This window comes from Aquarana catesbeiana, linkage group LG04 (assembly GCF_042186555.1).
Source record: "Aquarana catesbeiana isolate 2022-GZ linkage group LG04, ASM4218655v1, whole genome shotgun sequence".
NCBI classification, from domain to species: Eukaryota; Metazoa; Chordata; class Amphibia; order Anura; family Ranidae; genus Aquarana; species Aquarana catesbeiana.
The window spans coordinates 519,649,612-519,673,318 of NC_133327.1; the positions used below are offsets into that span (position 1 = coordinate 519,649,612).

Sequence of the window (23,707 nt, forward strand, 5' to 3'; positions counted from 1 at the left end):
GCCTGTTACCTCAGCTTATATAGGAGGCCCGCCCCCTGTACAGGTGGTCACACCCACTGCTATACTAACCACTCCCTGCCCCCTGATCAAAACAGACAGGCCCAGCCTGAAGCATAGGTCTGCCTAAATTTACCTGTACTGACAGTTTCCCTAGCAAATATCCTATGCTAACACCTACCTATGGTAGAGGGTGCTACATACATTTCAGTGGCAGTCCTCAATTTAGAGTGCAAACACCACTTTTCATTCAATAAAGTGCATCCAATCACACATTTCCCAGTTTCTATTAAATTTGGGTAATAAGCCCCCTATCATCTCTGGGAGGCCAACAAGGAGAGGCAGACGTTCCCATGCCACTATGAGGGGGCCAGTAGCGTCTGTGTCCACAGGCAAAGGTGGACGTGGTCCCTCCTCAGGCAGGGCACAGTTGTATGTTTAGTGATGTTACCCATGCTACCCAGCCACAGCATGCAGAGGAGGTGGTGGACTGGCTTACTAAACCATCCTCCTAATCCTCTATGACCCAAGCTGACACTAGTGCACAGTCCACCACAGCTGCCAGAGTGGCTTATTGTGCCTCTTTGTCCATAGTTACTCATGCCATAGCCCCAGCATCATGCATGGAGGAGTCAGCTGATTTATTTGAAAACAGCGTCAGCCACTTGCTTCTTGAGGATGCACAGGCATTACTTGATTCTGATGTTGGTTCTGAGGTAGAGGAAGGGAGTAACATGAGCCTACAGAGAGGGGAGAACACTGATCAACAACAAATTGGCAGTCATGTTTTCCCAGCCGCAGGATATTGCTAAGTCGGCTCTAGTGATAAGGATGGAGGCTATGATGATGTCACTGACGTGACTTGGGTGCCAAATAGAGCAGAGGTGGAAAATGAGGGGGAGGCACAACCCCAATGAGGCAGGATGTCCTCCAGAGGCAGCCATCATGGAAGAGTAGAGAGCAGCCACCCAATCCCATCAGCTTGTGGAACTGTTATCTCCCGACCCACTTCCCACAGCTCAGCTGTGTGGGCCTTTAGCACGTGCAGCTGATCTCACTGTGGCAATTTGCAATCTCTGCTGCAAGCATGGCAAAAACACCAGCCATTTGTGTACCACATGCTTGCAAAGTCATTTAACCTCCCACCACTTAGCCTGTTGGCAAGAGCACCTGAAAGCCACACACAAGGGACACAATTCTTCTCCTCCTCACGTTTCATGTCTACCCTGCTATATCATCTCATGACCTCTCAGCAGCCTCCACTGACAGAGATGATGGTATAGCAAGGGGTGTCACAGGTCCTTGCAACATATCTGCCAGCAGCACACCACCAGCTGCAGAGTATAGCAGGCAAATTTCTCAGCCCCAGCTGCTGCATCTAAAAAAAAATACACTCCCTGCCGACAAGCCCAGCGTCTAAATTCCAGTTTTTCCAAATTACTGGCTTTACAACTCCTGCCTTTCCATCTGGTGGATTCTGACTCCTTCTGTGAATTTGCAGAATGTTCTGTACCACATTGGCAGGTTCCCAGTAACTATTTCTTTGCATGTAAAGCCATTCCAGCTCTGTGCCATCATCATGGAAGGCACTGTTTTGGCATTGTTGGGCAAGGCAGTCAGCAGCAAAGTCCACATTACTGCTGACACGTAGTCCAGCAAGCATGGTCAGTAACGCTATATTTTGTTCACAGCACACTGGGTAACTCCGCTTGCAACTAGGGCGGATGCAGGACAGGGCTAAGTGCTGGAGCTCGTTTTGCCGCCACATCTCTATACAGCTGGTGGTGATGATGTGAGATCTGTCAGCTCCACCCCCTCCTCTGCTGAATTGTCCTATAAACCACCAGTACCCCCTAAGCATTCAAGGGGCTATTCGACAAGTCAGGCTAAAGGATGCCATGCAGTGCTTCAGCTGATCTGTCTAGGGAACAGGAGCCACACCGGAGCAGAGATTCTTTCAGCTCTGCAGGGGCAGGCCCAGAGGTGGTTCACGCCACGGCAGCTTGAGTCAGGAATTGTGGTGTGCGATAATGGCACTGACCTTCTGTCCACCCTTCAACGGGGGAAGTTGATACATGTACAATGCCTGGCACATATCCTCAATTTGGTGGTGCAGCACTTCTTAAATGAAGTATCTCCAGCTATACACTTCACCGCGAGCTAGCAAACCACAGCACGATGACGACACCTGTAGTCCCATCCCTGCGCGTTTCATCACAGGAAGATGTCCAGTGACGAAACGCGTAGGAATGGGACTACAGGTGTCGTCACCACACTGTGGAGACTGGTTTGCTAGCTCGCGGTGAAATGTATAGCCAGAGATACTTCTTATTTTTGCACTAGAGCAGTATATAATGGTTTACATGATAGGATTTGCATATACTTTTTCTTCATTATTTTATAGCACATTTTTTGTCTCACTCCCAATACATTGGCACTAAACGTGTTATTACTGTAGTTATTTAAAAGTATTGTATATAATATTTTTTTAAATTAAATTTATAGCACATTTTTTGTCTCACTGCCAAAATGTTGCCACTTTCATATAAGAGCACACGGCTTTCTACATTCACTGTTTCTAATTACAAAGTATTTAAAACATTGCAACAAAATAAAACAGATGCAAAGAACTACAATAGTAACACTTTACTGAACTCATACAAGAAAAAGAAAATAGTGTTCCTGTTGGAGCATACTGTGCGTGGCATTATGGACAGGGCACTCTTGAGGCAGAGCAGCGGGAGGAAGAGGACTTCCTTTCCTCTCAAGGCCCACTGTATGCAGATACCATTCTTGCGACACCACAGAACACACAAGGGGAGAGGTTGGAGGAGGAGGATTCTGGCAGTTTTGGAGGCATTGTAGCTGAGAAAAACATATGTCAAACCTTAAGAGATGTTTTCAGTCCCCAGATACCTTGGGAGTGGTACGTGGCTTGGAGGAGGCAGTCCAGATAGTGTAATCCTCAGTGACCCCGAGCATTCTGCTTCTCATATCTTCAAAAACTTGCGGTGCATGGGCTCTCTTATTCTTTAAAGCCTGTGAAAAGACCCGAGGATTTGTGGCATCAGGCTGGGTACACATCTATGCAGATTTCTCCGCATCCAATTTGCATAGCAGGAGAATGTGACCAGCTCTCTAAGGAGCCAGTTCACATATGTCCGAAGCGGCTGCGGAGCGTTCTGCACAGAAACACTGTGCATCTTTGGCTCCATTTCAGGGCCGAATTCAAAGATTCAGCCCCGATTCGTCCCTGAAATGGAGAACAGGGACGCACAGCGTTCCTGTGTGATCCACAGCCGGTTCCAGTGTGAACCAAGCCTCAAGGAGAAGGGTCGTTATTGGTTAGCGACCCTCCTTGACCACCATTACAAAGGGAAAGTCTCTGAACTCATCCTGCCCTCCCAGAGGGAACACAGGATGAAATATCTTAAGGACACCTTAAAGAGGAGTTTATTGACACCTTTTCAGACTCTGGTAGATTACAGTCTCATGCAAAAGGTAGTTTTTGAGGCTTCTGTTGGTCAAAGGAGGAGCACAGGAGAAGGAGGCGCCTAAGTGATGTATTTGGAAAAAAAAAATGTAGTCCTCGGCACCCAGGGCTGTCGGCTTCAACATCCCATCAGCAGCGTCTGCATCATATGGTGGAAGATTATCTAGGGGCGAAAACAGACATGAAGAGCTTCCAGTAGATGGTCCACCAGGTTACTGGGTCATGAAAATAGACCACTGTCCAGAACTTGCCCAGTATGCCCTGCTTCCAGCATGCTTTCCAAACAGGCATTTAGCATTGCCAGAGGTTTTGTGACAGATAAAAGAGCGTGTCTGCTTTTCTATCATTCTAGAAGAAAGCCTCTTCTAAAGATGATGCACAAGAAAGCCTGCGACAGTTTGCTGAAGACAAGCAGACTAAGGACATGGATTACTGGAACCATGTCCCGTGGTCTGTTGAGACCAAGATAAACTTGTTTGGTTCTGTGACATACTGAAGCAGACCATGACCCCCTTCCCTCAGAGACTGGGCCGCAGGCCAGTATTCTAACACGATAACGACCCCAAACACACCTCCAAGACGACCTCTGGCTTGCTAAAGAAGCTGAGGGTAAAGGTGATGGACTGACCAAGCATATCTCCAGACCTAAACCCTATTGAGCATCCTCAAATTGAAGGTGGAGGTGCGCAAGGTCTCCAACATCTACCAGCTCCATGATGTGGTCATGGATGAGTGGAAGAGGACTCCAGCAGCAACCTGTGAAGCTCTGGTGAACTCCATGCCCAAGAGGGTTAAGGCAGTGCTGGAAAAAAATTGGTGGCCACACAAAATAGACACTTTGGGCCCAATTTGGACATTTTCACTTAATAGTGTACTCACTTTTGTTGCCAGCAGTGTAGACATTAATGGCTGTGTGTAGAGTTATTTTAAGGGGGCAGCAAATTTACACTGTTATACAAGCTGTACACTTACTACTTTGCATTGTAGCAAAGTGTAATTTCTTCTGTCACATGAAAACGTGAGAGGGGTGCACTCACTTTTGTGAGATACTGCAAATGCACATACACACGTATATAAACACACATACATATATGGATATCCTTTTTAAAAATTGTCAGTACTGTACCTGAACTCATACTGCTGGTTACTGCACTATAGTGAGAGATGGAGAGCTCAGGACTAGCAAAGCTGCCTCCCCCTTCCACTGCTTTCACTTTCCTGACTGCTTCTCACTGTCCTGACTAAGCTCCCGCTGTGCTGATGTACAGTTTGGTGGAAGAGTGAGAGCTTGGTCTCATCTGAATGCCTTCTTCTACTAGGATGCTGTGGCACCCCTGATGACCTCAGGGGGGCCCTTCAGGGTGCTGCAGCACCTCGGTTGAGAAAGGCTGCTTAAAGAACATGTAGGGGCTTTAATGTAAAAGTGGTAGTTAGAACATCCTATATTTTAAGCAAGGTGCCCTTATTTGGGTTCAAATAAATATGTACTGTGATATATAATCTCTTGCAATAGTTTTATGGACTAAGATAATGCAAGAGAATACTAAGGGGTCGATTTATAAAAAAAATAGCTTTGCAAATGTTCCAGCACTTGCACAAAAATTGCAAATATGTTTAAACAGTTTCTACAGGGTCTGAAACATTGGGGCTGGTTTACCAAAGGAAAATTTTGCAGTTCGCTTTGCAAGGGAAGTTGCACTTTGCAAAGGAGTTTTCCCCAGAGCTTGGTGAATGAGATGAAGTTCTACTGACTTCTATCAATCATGTGCAAGCAAAAATGCTGTTTTTTCCCCTTGTATGTGATTGAATATTCTTTGCAAAGTGAAACTAAGCTCTGGGGCACATTCCTTTTCAAAGTAAGCAGACTATTTGGCTTTAGTAAACCCTCCCCACAATGTCACTGGGAAGAAGGGAGTGTATCAGCTGAAAATCAAACCAAGTTCAGATAAAAAAGAAACTCTAATATTGCATATGCAATGGCATGAGTTCACCAATCATCCTGGTTACTTTTTGCAGAGCAAAGTCAACAACGAAGAAATTCACCTCAAGGTTAGATTGAAACACTGCTTTATTTTTTTTACTAAGCATCATAAAATTACACATTTTTTTTCAAGAACAGCATGCGTTCAAAACTCTTTTTTTAATCAACTATTTACATAAAACAAATGAAAAGCTTTTAATTTTTCTAAATGTACAGACATTTTAATATATACAAAAACATGAAAAAGTGCAACTTATTGAACATAAAACAAATCAAATCTGGTCCATAGGACAAGACAATTGAGATTTAGAGGGGCACAAAAACTATTTATATACATGACTTGACCTAAATATCTATACAGCACAGTGCAGGCACCCACCACTACAAATCAATAAATCTTAACATGTACAACGCCACCTCTGACTATAGATTTATGGCAATGAACTTTGCTGCTACTCAATACAAGTGCAATTTTGTAAATTTATGTTATGTACTGTATATTTCCAGTGGCACTGAATATCACTATATGAAATGCCGTTGTTCCAGCTATGAGTCAGTTTAACTGAACCATTATTTTTGCAAGCTACATTTTATCTATTGCAAACACTGCTTATGCAGGTAATCCATGTCTAAAAAACAGGAAACTTTTACATGTGAACAATCAGCCTGTAAATCCAATACATGGGCAAGGCTTTCATTTTATTTCAATTCACATAAAGTGTCATAATGCACTCTACAATACAGTATTGATGTAGGGGCCAGAATAAGTGCACTAGTAGGGCATCTAGAAATCAAAACCCCCAGAAGCAATCTCCTGCTGGAGGTTTTTCTTTGCTACTGCAGAGACTGTCAATGTGAGCAGCAGGATAGGTGAGTATCCTAGGCTTTCTTTGCAGGAGTATATTTAGATTTTTTTTTTTACTTTAGCAACAGAGACACTTTAGGGGCCAACTCATAGTAGGGATCATGCCTAAACACACTTACCGCATCACCTCTGTCTCACATGTGTATAGTGGCAAGTGAAACTAAACCATGCCTGATCCTATCTCTTCAAGCAGGCCAGGGCATGGCACTTAACTCTACCCGAGCATGTTACAGAGTGATCATACTGACAAAGAAACTGGGCTTTAGGTGTCAAACGTGCTCAGGCTTGGTGCAGATTGCCTGCTGTGAGCACACCCAAAGGAGGAGTGGTTCCTTACACAGATAAAAACAGTTTGGTAAGTATAAGCTATTTAAAGTATTCAAGGAGACCAGGTTGTCTAGATAAACATGCCTAAAGTGTATGTAAAGCCAAAGGTTGTTTTTTGTTTTGTTTTGTTTTGGATAAGGGAGGAATGGTGCATGCCCATGCAAGATTCTTGGCTTTTCTGTATCTTGCCAGGGAGATTTTCCTTCACTTCCTGTCCCAGAGACGCAACAGTAAAAGAAGAACAATAATAAGCAAGGGAAATCCAGTCTTAGACAGCTGTCAACCAAACAGGTTTACTTATTTTAAAGATTTTCCAACACTTCCTGTTCTTGTGACAACAGCTTTGGATTTCATATCACTTTCTGTACCACAGACAGTGGTCATCAGTACCAATAGTCAGGTTGAATCGCCCCAGCGAGAACACAGACAGCAATAAAAAACAGACCAGTGGTTCGAACCCTTCCTACTGCATTCAAAACAAAAAAATGGCTTTATGTACACTTTAACATCAAATGTATGTGTTGGTCCAACTTTACAGTAATATGCAATTGTATATATATCTTTTCACACTTCTATTAGCTGGTAAATAGATGCAGAAATAATTGTTAGCACACTTCCTAGGAAAAAAAAAAAAATACATCTTATAATAAGTTAAGATTTCCCTGAACCAAATATATACATAAAAATAGTCACCCTACCTCCAAGCTCCAAGGAATGACAATGTTATGGCTCTACATTTATCACTGCTTTTGTATTAAAATTAAAGAAAGGCAAGTTTTTGCAATGAAACATTATGATGTTATGAACATTACATATATAGTGTGTTTGGATATTTTAACCATTTTGATGTTTTAAAGGAAAGGGTTATTGATATCCCATGGCTACTTGGAATAAATATGGGCTCCCAACTCTCAATGCACAAACATGCAGAACAAAGACAAATAACATTCAAAATTTAAATTATCTACTCTAAAATCTATGACACTGTACAAAGATTATCTACTACACAGAAATTACCATGCCAGCATACGGCCTTATATTATTTCTACATAAAGGCAATGAATACCTGTCTTTAATGTGTAGCCGTCAAGCAAATTCTGTTAAACTATGTATAATGTCTATGGATATTCATGAAAAGCAATGGCAACTGGCATGTTTTTATATGTGGTAAATTACCCATAAGTGGCCTGAGATATAGCAAGTAATGAGACATGCTGGCGGTGTATGGAGTAAAAAAAAAAATAAAAAAAATCTTTAATCACCTTCAAGGGTCAAATTATTAATTAGATGAATTGGAAATCCATGTTTGGCTTGCTGTCCTCTACTAAAGATGCAGACAGACACCATTAAAGTTAAAGCCCATCAGTAGCCAAAACAAATGTTTTGGCTTTGGTTAGAGTGGGGAAGGTTTATACCTTTTGTCAAGTTTTTATTGCCACCTGTATCACTGTTGTGGTTGTTTCACCTGACTTCCTGTCCTGGTAAACACAGAGGAAGTGAAGGAAACTCCTCAACAGGGATGGAAACAAAAGCCTTATAGAAGTTATAATTTTTCCCCATTCTACCTTTAAAAATATTCTTTTGTTCACTTCCTGTTTTGGTGATGACGCAGGCAATTATAACTTAAAAGCGGTTGCTAGGAGTCACCATAATTTGCAAACCATAAAATTTTTTTGGCAACTTTAAAGCTCAGCGCTAGCCAAAACTTTTTTTCCCCCTTTACCTTTTGGACTGACAATCATCTGATGAATTGAGTTATCACCCTCTCACCTCATTCCTTGTATGGACATGACAAGGACAGGAACTGAGGGAAATCTCCTTAGTAGGGTCACAAACTGAAGTGTTTCTCACTATATATAAAACTAACGTTTTGGCTGGAGTTAGGCATATATGTGTAAACCGGCATGTGTTAAAAAGATCAACTACAGCTTCCTTATTTCATAAGGCTTTCATATTTATTGCTAGTGGTGTTGGGAAGATACAAAGTCACTTTAATTGGTTCAACACATTTTCTGATTATGAAATCTATGCACCTGAAGTTGCTTGCCAGACCTTGTTCAAAGTAGACAGACATGTATTTCTCTATTGGATGATGAAGCTTCTACAATCAAGCTTTTGGGTTTTGAGCTCTGTATGAATCCCATTATCCGGTACACCTGTAACCTACATAGCAATTATGGGATTTCAGTGGTTTGCAAATCATGCAGCCAACAGAACCTAAAGTTTGGAATTAGTGGATTTTCTTTACCAGTAAGCCACTGGTTAACTATTTAACATTATATTATATGCTTTTTGAGAATGGTTTAAAGCATTTTAAACTACCTGGTAGGGAGCAGGTTAACAACTAGGTCAAGCCTATAGTATACTGCGTAGCAATCATTCTGCAACTGGGGCACTTGGATAAGTGTGCACATTGCATAAATCATACTGCCTGGTGTTTACTTAGGAATAGTTTCCTAGAAACGAGGAAAAAGCACATTTTATATATTTTTTAAAGGAGCTAGTTTTAACCACAAAAACACAAAAGTAGGCATTGCTGCCTTATGTAAACAATGATATGCAACAGACATTTAGAATGAACAGTGCTGCAGTTATACAGTGCATCGGGTTACTATGCTATAATACAGTTAACCACAGTAGTTTAGCTAGAAATTGTTAAAAAAAAAAAAAAAAAAAAAAAAAAGCATTTACGCAAAACTGCTGGAGCTAAGACACTGAAACTTTTCTCTAAGTGACTGAACAATGTTCTGCTGGTTGGAGGATGGAGGCCTCCAAAGATAGTCTTTTAGTTTATCTACATCATCGTAACCTGTTATGTGGGAATCGAGGCTTTCCTTGTCATTTATAGTCTTAACTGGTGTGCTGGGCATGCTGAATGAATATGGCGTGCTGGAGAACGGGCTTTGAGGATGTTGATCATGTATGTTCAGCTTTACTGGCTGGTTGGATGAAGCTTCCAAGCCATCTTCTTCATCATCTGACTTTATTTCCACGTAGTCATCATCATCATCTCCATCACCTTCAGTGTCTTTAAAGTTTGCAAAATAGTTTAGAGTAGCAATTTGTGCATTTAGTGAAGACAACGTGTTCAACACAAGGATCTTCTGGGAATCTTGCAGTGTCAAATCTGAGTTCTCCTCTTGTGGTCCTTTCTCCTCAGTGGTACTGCCACCAAAGTCATAAATTTCAGACATTCTCTCAGGTTTTGAGTCATGCCGTGTCTGTGGCATAGTAGAATGTTTTGCATATTTAATAGGCTCTTTTGTCCTGTGGAGCAACATGGAAGAGGAGGACTGTGAACGAATATATGGACGGACATTTTCGCATACTTGTCTCCCTAATGAATTATAGCCATGATCCTGGCTTGTATTTTCATCATTCCTTTGGCTAAATGAGCTCCACCTCTGCGTATGTAGGCTTGAAGGATTTGACTTGTTCAAAGACGGGACAGAGCAGGTGGCTGCTAGATTTGTTTGTTTTCCCCTGGTAAAAGGGGAAATTATATTGGTTGTTGGTGAACATTTAGTTGGAGGTTGAGGGGATAGGCATTCCTGAGACTTAACCACAGGCGAGTCTTTTGTGCTGTCTTTAGCTTCTTTTTTTGCTCTTGCAGGTGAATCGCGGAATAGAATCTGGTCATAAAGCTGAGAATATTCTGCAATTCTTGCACCTGTGAACAGAAAAATGGCTTTTAAAACTATTTTTAAACAAAATCCTTGATTTAACCTTTTACAGGATGAAAGCTACTGAAATTAAAGTGTGTGTGTCTTGGCAGTTAAAAAAAAAAAATCTAATACAGTAAAGTTCATCCCTGCAGTGCATGTTCTCATGTTTTGTCTCCTCAAAATAAATGCAAGGAAAAATAAATATTGATTCTGTAAAAAAATTCTGTAAATGCTTAAATTCCTGTTTAAGCTGAGGACGCGGTCTCTGCTGCAGTGAAATCCAAAGCAGTGTTGTCATCCCTGCCTGCGTTCTGCACTTAGACAACAAAACATCTCCCATTTATGTTCTGAATATTAGGGTAAGGAAAAGGAATTTCTCGTTTTCCAATGATTTGTAATTGGCAAAATGTAAAAGATACGCAAAAAACAATTCTAAACGGGTGGAAAGCCTCGCTCGAATCCTAATGTCACCACCCCAATGAAAACCACTATCTTTGTTTGGAGACAGGTGATGGCAGCTTTGAGAGAGCCATCCACTGTCTCCCCACATACTCCACCCCACCTTGCCTCAGCTCAGATCTATACCAGATCTACAGATTTAGGCTAGGTATGGCATCAGAACTCTGTGTCATGTTATACCTGAGGGCTGAGTTCCCCCTTTTCATGAGTTGGAGTACATTTCAATTGCCCTCCTGGATGCTCTTCAGGTTTTTGGAACTCCGACATGCGATGCAGGGGCAGTTTCCTGACTCCATTACCTTAGATACTCATTTAGTTGAATGACTTAAAAGCCTGCAAAATTGATAGACCATTGTCTTCCATCTATCTGAGTCTAGAGAGGACTGGGGCAAAGGAGTTCAACAGTATCTTCCTTTAATGGTATCTGCTAGGGACTGCCTAGTCCAGCCTAAATTCTTCCCCAGGGTCTATTACACCCCTCAAAGACTGTCAACTTTTCCTTGCACCACTAGTCTGGTCCTGCTCGTACATTCAAACTTTTTGGCTAGCAGTGGGTGCTGACAAGTGCTGTATGTAAAAGTAAATGTTACACCTGACCTCTTGGTTCTCCTCCTAGGTATAACTGACAATCTTCCTGCTTCTACACATCAGAAATTGTTTATATTCTATACTACATACTATGCTAGGAAAACGATCCTTTCCAAGTGGAAATTGGCAGATCCCAAAACTCTGGCAGCTTGGAGATCAAGGGTTAATGCAGTTCTCCCTTTCTACCGGCTCACATACATGGGTCGCAATTGCCCTAAAAAATTTGATAAAATCTGGTCAGCCTGGGTGGATGCTAGGAATCTTACTTGCTGAGAGGTTGCTACTGGCCCACCTCTGCACAGAGGTCGTGATCTACTCCCTTCCTTCTCTTGCCTACCCCACCAGAGGCTTGAAGCTACCCACCCCCCTCTCTTCACAATTTCCTTCCTTCTCATCTCCCCCCCCCCTTATGGGTGTTTAGTATCCGACCATCGTTGCATACCCCCCTAGAATGTGCCTATAGAATCTCTCAGGGTTAGCCTTTGGTTAGGTTTTGAGTGACTCATACAATGTCTAAATGGTGTTTCTTGTAGGTGTTTATGTTAGATTTACAATTGTACATCTATATGATTTTACAATACATGGTGTATCCTATGTGCCGTATAGATGTACAACATTGCAAATACCTCAATAAATTTTTATCTGTTAAAAAAAATAAATAAAAAAAAACATAAGCAGCCATCATGAACAACAGGTGTTTTTTAGTACTCACAGCATTTGTAAAAGGGATAAAACGTGTTGGAAAGGTCCATGTAATAAAGAGATATACTAAGTATGTGTTTTTATTTTACCCAGACATATAGTACATTTTAATAAAGAGATGTTAAAATTTTATATTTTCTCAAACTATGCTCAGGCAGTACACAAAACGACAGCATTTGATGGGGTTGTCCTCCATCTAACAATCACTTCATTCTTTTTCTACAGTAGTAGCAGGTAATAACAGCATCACTAACAACTGGAGTTCGAAAGTGGACTGGAATTTGGTCAGAAGAATTTTTTTCTGGGGATGACATGGATGTCCTTGATCACTTATCAGAATCTTCACAGAGCATGTAATTTTGGGGTGATTGTTGCTCCTGCTTTCCTTATTAAATCTAAATCTCCCCATCTACATGACCATGAATAAAGCAAAAATATTTTTTGCCAAAGTTTACACACGTTTTTGTGTTTTAGATAAGCAATTTTCCGTGTCAACTGTCCCCTATGTTCAGTACCATTTTTTTAAATTTTTTTTATTGTTGATCTGCCTTTCAGCCTATAAATCTTTTCCTTCTTTACTCTATGTGCCCACTTGGAGCTTATAACCTTCCAGTGAAATCATAGAGCCAGATTACTGTGAAAGTAAGTATAAAAAGGGACTCTCGAACTGCAAACATAAGAACTGCTGCTTGTGTATTCAAACCCGGGACAGGTAACCACCTCATGATCCTTGCACTTGGGCGAGAAGATTGATCAGCTCTGAGGTACCCTCTGACATGGGTCAAAGTATGTACCCTAGATTCGAGAACACTAGCTTAATGTACTCATAGACCTTTTATTCCTTTTTGTTTTTGGTAGTATCACACAACAGATAAACTGTCTATGGACCACAGGAAACCTGGTGCCTAGTGCTATAGGTCATATGGTGACCCATAGTGATATGATGCAAACTCTATGGTTTGGGAAACTGGATTTCTGCTTTCATGACCACCCTTAGTTGTGTTTGCTAGCCATAACATTACATTATCCCTTCACAATACACCAATGATAATAGGATTTTTATATCAGCTTACCTGTAAAATCCTTTTCTTTATCATACATCATGGGACACAGAGCCTTAAGTAATTACTTAATGGGTTATAGGCCACTTTCAGGTGATGGACACTGGTTATACCCAATCCAGGAAGTTCACTCCCTATATAACCCCTCCTCCTTCCAGGAGCACATCAGTTTTTGTAGCTAAGCAATATACTTAAATCCCAAAAAAGAGGGGAGGGACCTCTGTGTCCCTTGATGTACTCCAAGAAAAGGATTTTATAGGTAAGCTGTTATAAAAATCCTATTTTCTTTATCGTACATCATGGGACACAGGGCCTTAAGTAATTACTTATTGGGATGCTACTTGAGGGGAGGGAGACACAACCTGCAGGGTACCCCCAGACTTGAGGACCTATACTGCTGCTTGCAGCACACTGTGCCCGAAGGCGATATCCTCATACCTCCTTACATCCAGCTGATAACATTTTGTGAATGTATGCACTGAAGACCAAGTTGCGATCTTACAGATCTGAGCCATGGAGGCCTGATGACGCACTGCCCAAGAAGCACTAACCACCCTAGTAGAGTGCGCCTTAACTTGAAAAGGGGGAATCTTACCCCTAAATCATAAGTTTGAATTATCACTTGCCGAATCCACTTAGCGACAGTGTATTTCGACGCTGCCTGTTCTTTCCTAGGACCCTCTGGCAGAATAAATAAGACATCAGTCTTACGAATCTGAGCAGTTTCCTTTAAATAGATTTTTACTGCTCTCACCACATCAAGACAATGTAGTGACTTTTCTTCGCTGAACATGGCTTTGGAAAAAACGATGGCAGGACAATATCTTGGTTCACCTGAAACTACTTTTGGCAAAAAGTCTGGACGAGGGCATAACACCACTATGTCCTCATGAAAAATCAAATATGTCTCTTTACAAGAAAGAGCAGCCAATTCCGAAATCCTCCTTGCTGAGGATATAGCAACCAAAAATACCAACTTCCTTGTCAGAAGGACTAGGAATATGTTGCATCGGTTCAAATGGCTGTTTCTGTAACACAGACAAAACTAAGTTCAAGTCCCAAGGGTTCAAGGGAGGCTTGACGGGTGGATTAAGCCACGTCACCCCTTGTATAAAACCCCAGACTAAAGAATGTGTAGCAAATGGTCTTTGAAATAAGACCGATAAAGCTGAGACTTGGCCTTTAATAGTACTCAAGGCCAATTTCATTTCTACCCCTAACTGTGGAAAGGCAAGAATTCTGCCTATGATATATCTCTGAGGGTGCCAACCCTTGGCTTCACACCAGGAAACATAAGCCCTCCAGACCCTATAATATATAGTTCTGGAAGCTGGCCTACTTGCATTAATCAGGGTAGAGATAACTGACCCGGAAAGCCCACGTTTCTTCAGAATGTGGGTTTCAATAGCCAAGCCGTTAAATTTAGAGACCGTAAGGATGGAATCTTGGTCCCTGAGAGAGCAGATCTGACCATAGTGGGAGGGACCATGGGCCCTCCACTACCATCTTAACGATTTCTGCATACCATGACCTTCTGGGCCACGCTGGTGCCACCAGAATTACCAGCTTTCTTTCCAGCTTGATCCTGCAAAGAAGTCGAGGCAGCAACTGAATAGGGGAAATGCATAGATCAGCGAGAACTGATGCCACGGGGTCACCAACGCATCCATTCCGCATGCGAATGGATCCCTTGTTCTGGCCACAAAGTTGACTAACTTAATGTTGAACCTGGACGCTAGAAGGTCTACGTCGGGAGTCCCCCATCTTTGGCAAACAGCCCGAAATATGTCAGGGTGAAGAGACCATTCCCCTGGGAATAACTGCTGGCGACTCAAGTAGTCCGCCTGCAAAATTCTCTACTCCCGGAATGAAGACTGACGATTGGCACAGAACATTCCTTTCTGCCCAGGTTAGAATATGGTTCACCTCTCTCTGCGCTGAGAGACTTTTGGTGCCCCCTTGGTAATTGATGTTGGCCACAGCTGTAGCATTGTCGAATTGAATCCTGATAGGACAATCCCGTAACCTGAAAGTCCAGGCCTTTAGAGCCAGACGCACTGCCCGAATCTCTAGGATATTGATGGGCAAGGTCCTTTCGGTTCTTGACCACTGTCCCTGAAAAGTTGTCTTTTCTAGTACTGCTCCCCAGCCTAAAAGGCTGGCATCCGTTGTTACCACTTTCCAGATGACTAGTCTGAAGGATTTTCCTTTCAGCAGATTCTGGGTTAGTAACCACGAAGTGAGGATTTGGGACACTTTTGGGGACAGCCCCATTGGCAAGTCTAAAGCTTGAACTGTTTTGTTCCAAGTCAACAGGATACTGTTTTGCAACAATCTTGAATGGAACTGGGCATAGGGAACTGCTTCAAATGAAGCCACCATGGTTCCTAGCAACATTAAGCAAAGGCGAATTGAGGGATTGCCTTTTGTCCTGACCATCCACACAAGCTCTCTTATGGAGTTGATTATTGCCTGAGGCAAGAACATCTTTTCCTGGGCTGTGTCTATGATCAGACCCAGATACACCAGCCTTTTTAGCTGTATTAAGGAAGATTTCTCTAGGTTGAGAATCCAACCCAAACTTTCCAGATAATTGGTTGTAGTGCGTACGCTTTGCTCCAAACGAGCCACTGACTGATCTATTAGTAATAGATCATCTAGGTACACTACGACTGTTATGCCCTGTGCCCTTAACCTGGCTAGAGGTGGGGCCAGCACTTTTGTGAACACACGGGGTGCTGTGGCTAGCCCGAAGGGCAGGGTTACAAACTGAAAATGCTGCTGTTCTAACTCGAACCGCAGAAACTTTTGGTGAGCGGGAAATATAGGGACATTCAGATATGCATCTCTGATGTCGATTGATGCCAGAAGTTCTCCTCCTAGAAGGATAGAAACTACTGAACTGATCGTCTCCATGCGAAAGGAGCGGATCTTCAGGAACTGATTTAGATTTTTTAGATCTAGAATGGGTCTCACATCCCCATTTGGTTTTGGTACCATAAAAAGATATGAATAAAACCCCAGATCTTGCTCTTTTGTGGGGATCTGTATGATCACCCCTTGAGATATTAATCGGTCTAGTGCCTGAAACAGAGCTGGTCTTTTCTCTGGATCTTTGGGAATGCTTGACCTCAGGAAGCGAGGTCAGTTTCGGAAAGTTCCGAAATTCCAGCTTGTACTACAGCGTTACCATGGAGATGACCCATCTGTCCTGAATTTCCTCTTTCCAGACTTCTGAAAACTGCAGAAGTCTTCCCCCCACCTTGGTGAGGGGGGTTGCCTCTTCATGATGAGGCTTTAGGATTCTGCTTTGCAGGTTTCCGACCTCAGGACTTTTGAGCTTGGGTCTGACCCTGAGGTTTTCCTCTAGAGTCTGACGGCGGAGGCCGTCGCCACTGCCTGAAGGCGGAAGCCCCTGGCGCAGGGGAAAGAGCCTGTTTAAATGAAGGGCATTTATACTTTCTTTTGACTGGCAAAAGAGTACTTTTCCCACTAGAAATTGTTTGGATATATTTGTCCAAGTCTTCTCCAAATAGTCACTTCCCATGAAAAGGGAACCCAGTTTGGAGGTTTTTACATGGTGCTTCAGCTGACCAATTTTTTAACCACAGGATTCTACGCATATGCACAAGCATAAGCGTAAGGCAGGATGCCTTGTGAATAGAATCTTTAATGGCATCTATGGCAAAGCATAATGCTTTTGGTAGTTCAGCCAATTCCTGAGCTTGTTGTGCAGGAATCTCTCTAAGGGCCTGTTTAAATTGGTCCTTTAGTGATTGACAGATGCCTATTGCAGCGACTGCAGGCTGAGTAACGGCACCTGCCAAGGAAAAAGTAGATTTTAACAGGGATTCCAACTTTTTATCTGTTGGATCCTTAAGCATTTGTGCATTGTCTACAGGACAAGTTAGGCCTTTATTCACAGTGGAAATCGCAGCGTCTACTGCTGGTACTTTCCATTTTTTGGCGAATTTCTCCTCCAGGGGATAGAGAATTGAAAATCTCTTAGGAGGGAGAAAATGCTTATCCGGGTGATCCCATTCAGCCAAAATAAGCTGTTCTAGTAATGCATGTGCAGGAAACGCATGTGAAGGCTGAGAAGGTTTTAAGGAACCAAGGAAGAAACCAAGCTTTCAGGAGACTGCGTTAGGGGCAGCATGAAAGTGGAACGAACAATCTCCGTAAGAGTTTGTATCAGCAATTTCTCAGATTGTGAAGCTGAAAAAGGTTCATCTACCGTTGTTTCCTCCACAGAGGAATCATCGGTTTGTTTTTCCTCCTGATTGACTGAGGGTAACACCTCATCCTGAGCCAACTGTTCCCCTTGCAAAGGTTCTGGAGTGGGGGAGGGGGATCTAGCACGCTTCCTAATCATTTGAATGGAGGATGCGATTAAAGCTGCTAATCTTCCTTCCAGACCCTGCAGGGAGGAGGCAAGGTCATTTTCAGTCACGTATACAGGGGCTGAGATGTGAGAAGCAGTTGCACCATCAATTTGTTCCAATGGCTCACCCTGGCTTGCCATAACTGGTAGTTCAGGCGAGGATAACAGCGTGGAAATGCGACTCGAGATCCAAATGCCTGGGGGTGAAACCTTTACTTTTTTTGTGGTGTCTTTTTTGGTAGGCATAGTCCTAAGTGCAAAAACAGAGGCACTATACAAATTGCGCTTAATCGCTGAATATAGTCATGACATTTAAAGCCGCTATAAAGTTCAGCCTAGTGCTGGGAAAAAGGTTCCTTCCTGTATTAGGAATGCCAGTTTGCAACCCTCATGTGTCCCACAGCTCCTGTGTCCCTGTGTTGCAGGCTGCTTGTTTCCTCCTCGTCAGCTGAGGAGAGACTGTCCCAGCTATAGTTTTATTGGTTTTAGCCTGCCGTGCGTCCTCGTGGATGTTCACGGCACCGTGCTTAGGCCCAGCCCCCTCAGAGGAAAATTCCACCCCTTTTTACATTTAAAAATGTTCCCGCGCTTGTGCGTGGTGTTTTCGGGTCTACAGACAACACGAGGGGGGAGGGAGGGGAGGCAGAGCACCGTCCAGCAGCAGGCACATAACAATATCAGCAAACAGTAATAACATTAGCAGTACCAGCGGGGCCTCCGCACCCCCCCCCCCGCAGCGGGGGGGGTAATGTAAGAGGGTACAGCACTGATGTCCCCCTAACCCTCTGGTCCCTTCAGGAGGGAGAAAGAAAACATTTTGCAGATTTCTTTTACCTTGATAAAAATCTCCCTGCACACGCTGCTGCGACCACACACAGATTGAGCTTTACAGTGAAGACAACAGAGTAAGGTATGTGTATAGACTCCCTCTAGTGGAGAATTAAGGCATGACAACATTTTTTCCCTAATGGAAGAATACATAGGTGTTTTTAATACCCAAGTTTCTTCCCTTACCTTATCCCTGCCACAGGATTTGCTGAATTAACAGACAATCCAACCTTCACCCATCACGGTGGGCTGCGTTTAGCAAACCTTCAAGGACTGGGTCCCTAGATATCGGGGTTCCAACTCCCTTGGAAGCACCCCACCAGGAAAGCTAGGTAATGTAGCAAGACCAAAGCCCTGAGTTCCAGCCCTACAAAGAGAGGCATTACAGGCAAAACCTTGTGCTTTGGATACAAGGCCCCAGGTACCATCCTTTTAGGCCTTAGTGGCACTTTGGATGGATCTGGTCTTTATGGAGGCTATTTAAATCCAGCATGGATCCCTCCTGGAGCTCCTCAGAGCACATCTTCACTCGTGACTTAGACACTGGCAAAAAAACTGATGTGCTCCTGGAAGGAGGAGGGGTTATATAGGGAGTGATTTCTGGATTGGGTATAACCAGTGTCCATCACCTGAAGGTGGCCTAAAACCCATTAATTACTTAAGGCTCTGTGTCCCATGATGTACGATAAAATAAAGTATTTGTTTGATAAAAAAAAAAAATGCTTACCGATCGCTGTACCACCTTGTTTCTTTTCTTCCATTATAGCTGCAAGGTCTTTCTCCTTTAGCTTTTGTGATTTGCAAGATGGTTGCTCCTGCTCTGGGCTTTTCATTTTTAAAAGCTGATTGGCTTTTCTGATTTTCTGGCTGTATTCTTTTGCCATTGTAAAGACCTTATTTTTTGATTTTTCAGCACTATCTAATCCCTGAGCAGCACTTGCAGCACTCATTTTATCAGAGAAGGTTAGAGTGCTCTGAGATGAAAAGTAGGGTGACTCCACAAAACTCATCTCACTAGTTAGAGAAGTCCTTTTTAAGCTAAATACCGAATTACTAGGAGAAGCTGGAGGACTCAGTTCTTCTTTATGGACACTGGGACTCCTACTTACTACTGCCCGTGGCAAAGGTGAACTGTCTAGTAAGCACAGTGATGATAATGAATATTCTTTGCTGTAACGAGACCGGTTTTGTATGTGTTTCTTTTCACGCACATCTTCTTTGCTCACAGGAAAGGAGGCCAACAAGCGTTCATTTTTCTTTTCTTCGTTCTTTTTTATGTAGTTTTCCAAATCATTCCAGATTTTATCTACTTCTTCTGATAGCCTGTCTGCTGCAGCTTTATGGGCAACCGAATCCAACTTTGAAGAAGTTTGAAACTGGGTAAAATACTCATCTCCTTCTGGCACACGATGGTCTGAGGATTCATCCTCACTAAACTGTAGGCTATCTTCAGACACAAAATGATCTGTGGCATCAAAACACTGAAATTCTCCATCTAAGCCCATAAAGCTATTCCTCTTGGACTGTTGACTTTTCCTTTTTTGTTCCAGTGATTGTTTTTGTATACATATAGAGTCATAGATGTTTTCTTCTATTATTCTGAGCTCTTGGGAGCTTGAATGAGATGTTCCCCTTTTAAGCATCACTTTTTCTTTGTTTAGCACTGAAGCAGACTTGTTCCTTTCAGGTCCTTTTAATGAGTGAAGGTTAATTTTGTCATTGCTTTGATGCAAAGTATCACTCACTGGGTTAATCAGAAAATCTGAGTCATCTCTCCTTCCCATCTGTTTGAGATCATCATAGCTGATGTTGTCATAAACATGTTCAATGTCATCAATAGTCAACTCCTCGGATGAACCAAGAGAAGAGAATTTAGAATTTGGCTCAACATTTTTTAAAACCGCACAACGGTATTTGCTGTTATTTTGAATGCTTCTTGAGTGACGCAAATGTGTTTTATTCTCTCCCACACTACTTGCTCTTCTGACAACTTTGCAGTATGAATTGCTTGCACCGTCTTCTTGCATTAGGCCCAAGTGCCAGCTACATGGTCTACTGGATGCACCTCTTTCCTCTTGTGACCTTGATTCCAATTTGGAGCATTCATTCATCATAAACATCTGATAGTCATCATCATTTTCATCATTGACTTGAGGTGATCGCCTAAGCGGAAAGAGGGCCTGTCTAATCTGGTGATCAGTCCAGATGTTCTGCAGTGCACCAGCTCCTCCAAGAATATTCATAATCAAAGAATTTGTCTGTGAAATACCCTGTTCTATGTTTGTGGGAAGAGGAGATGTTGAATACCGATGGTCAGCACTCAGTTGCAAAGTCTCTTCATCTGATTGGTCTTTGGAACTCTAAAACCAGAAAACACAAATACAACAAGAATTAAAATTGATACTATAACATATGAAAAATAATAACACATCATAAAGATTTCTGTAAGTGGAGAGAAATAGAGTCTATTCTGTGTGCCTGTATCTATCCAATTCGGTTTTTACAATGTATCATTTTATCTGTCCTATCCAAAAACAAATATTTTTTGCTTCAGACATGTATGGGAGTTGCAAAGGGTTTACCATAAATGCTAGGACCAGACTTACTGTATCTCAATAGGTTTATCATAGTTTTTAGAAGATATTAACGCAGACACAGGAGCAGGGCCCATCAAAACTAATAGTTACTGAAGATTCTGATGGGGGTGTGCTGTGAAATCATCTAACACAAACTGCCATGTGTGGAATGGTTCTGAATTTAGGGATTCCTTAACAAGTATACCCACATTTGAACATACGCCATTACAAATCATATAACCAAGCAAATAGTTGTTTAACATAATGATACCACCTTGAGGCTCCTTGTGGTTCATTTTACCAGCTGCAGGTATCGGCTTTACATGAGGACTCATCTTGTTTTCCCTTTTCGGCACAAATCAAAAATGTCCGTATAACCAAACTACGATGTTAATCAGTAAAACTTTATTCAAGTGGCATTCAAATACTATAGGCTCTGTCAATCTTCACTCTACTGTAGGGCATAATCAGAGAGCAAGCACATAGGATGCATATAAAAACATCACTATGCTCTCTCTGTGTCTGCACAGTCTGAAAAGTTATTTTACATCCCCACAAATGTGCTACGCTTGGTTTTGTGCCGTACCATAACTGATCTTGAGAACAGGGGAGGGGTAAGGGAGGGCTATAACATCTGTCATTTTGTTTCCACCCTTTGTGTTTCATTGTGGAGATTTCACTTCACTTCATGTCCCAGAGCCAAAAATGGGTGAGAGGAAATCCCTCCAAAGTAAAGGAATGCCAGCTGGTCACCAGAATTAGTAACCCCATTGGAAGATTTTCCCATCTATTCTTGTTCCAATGTCAAAGCAAAAATTGGGATTTTCTTTTACTTTCACTTTTGATGATAACAGTAAACATAACAAATAAAATGGATGAATCTCCCTAATGGGGATACAGACAGCAATAAAAAACAATAGGAAACAAAAAAAAGGTGTATGAGTAAACAAAGCAAGGCAAAACAAAAACCTTTTGTCTCAGTTTACAATAAAATGCTTCAGCATAATAAAGTCCATGTCATATAGTCCCACCTAGTGTGCTACACTGTGCCCATGCTTGAAAGAACTTCCCAGTGCCAATCCAAAGGTGTCACCATATGCCTCTTGTGAATAAGAACTCGCCAGATATTATTGGCCCTGTGGTGCCAACAGGTCAAAATATGCTTGTTGCAAAAGAAGCCATGGACTCCCCCTACTCTGTAAGGTCTCTGTAACAATCTTTGAGTACCACATTTTTTATTAAAAACACATTCCCCCATACAAATAAACATAACGTGTAAACTCATATTGTTAAGTTCCTGACCCGGCACCTGGTTTATCCAGCCAAATGTGTAATCCGAGAGGCGCCTCTCGGATTGCACATTTGGCTGGATCCACCGAGTGGCTGGTTCTGGCACTTACTAATTCGAGTGTACAAGCGGTTACTTGACAATCATATTTACATATTTTTTTCCCTTCATTTAGCAAATCTTCCCAAAACATTCAGAGAAAGGATGTAAGCTAACCTGACTGTCACATAGGCTGAGGTTAATACTTCTACGCTTCTCAACATTCTCGGAGGCCTGACTGTTTAATCGTTTTCTTCCACTTTTTGCCTTCTGTTGAGAACTGTGTTGCATATTCTGGAATTCAAGATAATATTTGTTAAAATAAAGCAATCTACATTCATTCAAATTCAAAACGAACAACAAACAGGATCTACTAGATAGAGATAGAGATATCTATCTATATAGATCTCTCTCTCTCTCTCTCTCTCTCTCTCTCTCTCTATATATATTTATATTATATTCAAAAATGATATTAAAGTGATATTTATGTTGAATATACAACACACCCGTTCACTTTCCTCTTCATCATCAGCATCAGTCTGTCCTGTTGGCCTTAGACACAGATTTTCACTGTTATAGTTTTGCTGGAAGAACTCTTGGCTGTCACCCACACTGGCACCTTTTCGCAGGCCAGATTTCAGAAGACGCTCCCTTGACCCCTGTTTGGCAGCCTGACACTGCAGACTGCCCTGCACACTGATGCGCTAAAAAATAAACAAAATGAAAGACACAGAAAAAGAATGAATATTGAATGTATAACATGGTAAATGGAATGAGCCTTGTGCAGAATGGAGAACCAACAGCATACAGAGTGTACTAGCAGAGTTAATTTCCTTGCTTAATAGAAATAACATTCACCTACTACTCAGGCATATAAAACATGAATGATTCCGAATTCATTAAGACCTCCAGCACCATGGATTTGTGAGTGATTGCAGTGACAATTCAAGTGATCAATACTTTCAACTGTAAAAAACAGTCCGCAGATGAAATCTTCCATTACTCGCTTCCTCTACCATGCTCTGCATGATGTCTCAGTCAGTGCCACTGAAAAGGAGAGTAATAAAGGACTTCATCTGTTAGCCGGTTGCTTACAAATGAAAGCAGCGTTCAGTTGAGCTGTCACTCAATTGTGAGTCTGTAGTAATAAAGGCTGAATGAATGGGGCACAATTTAAGGGCAGAGGGACCCACTGCTTCTAATGCTTGGCGCCCTGCCACCCGCCTCCTTGGTCTGGGCTGCATAGCAGCCATGTGGGCCCACTATGGTGTTGATGCCACCAGTGCCTTGGCCTATATACCTGGGTCAATGACTCACAATGTGGTAAATCCTAATGAAAACAAATTTGCCTTTTCTAAAATAAATCAACAATGATAATGGCCATATACCATATGTGTTATGCCATGTTCATTGCAAGACACACACACACACACACACACACACGTCACCAACTC

The 23,707-nt window shown here is 42.2% G+C and overlaps 1 protein-coding gene across 2 annotated transcripts in view; it reads right to left on the minus strand.

The window, feature by feature from the left end:
- Positions 1-5,548: 5,548 nt before the first annotated feature.
- The window catches only part of PLEKHG1 (pleckstrin homology and RhoGEF domain containing G1), a 345,448-nt gene continuing 327,289 nt past the window's right edge, over positions 5,549-23,707 (minus strand). For both annotated transcript variants that reach the window (XM_073627782.1, XM_073627781.1), the window contains 4 exons: positions 22,760-22,957; positions 22,431-22,547; positions 19,078-20,710; positions 5,549-10,333 (listed from right to left, as the gene is read on the minus strand). In XM_073627782.1, the coding sequence (XP_073483883.1) occupies positions 9,351-10,333; positions 19,078-20,710; positions 22,431-22,547; positions 22,760-22,957 (2,931 nt within the window). In that variant the 3' untranslated portion in view covers positions 5,549-9,350. The remainder of the gene's footprint in view (positions 10,334-19,077; positions 20,711-22,430; positions 22,548-22,759; positions 22,958-23,707) is intronic.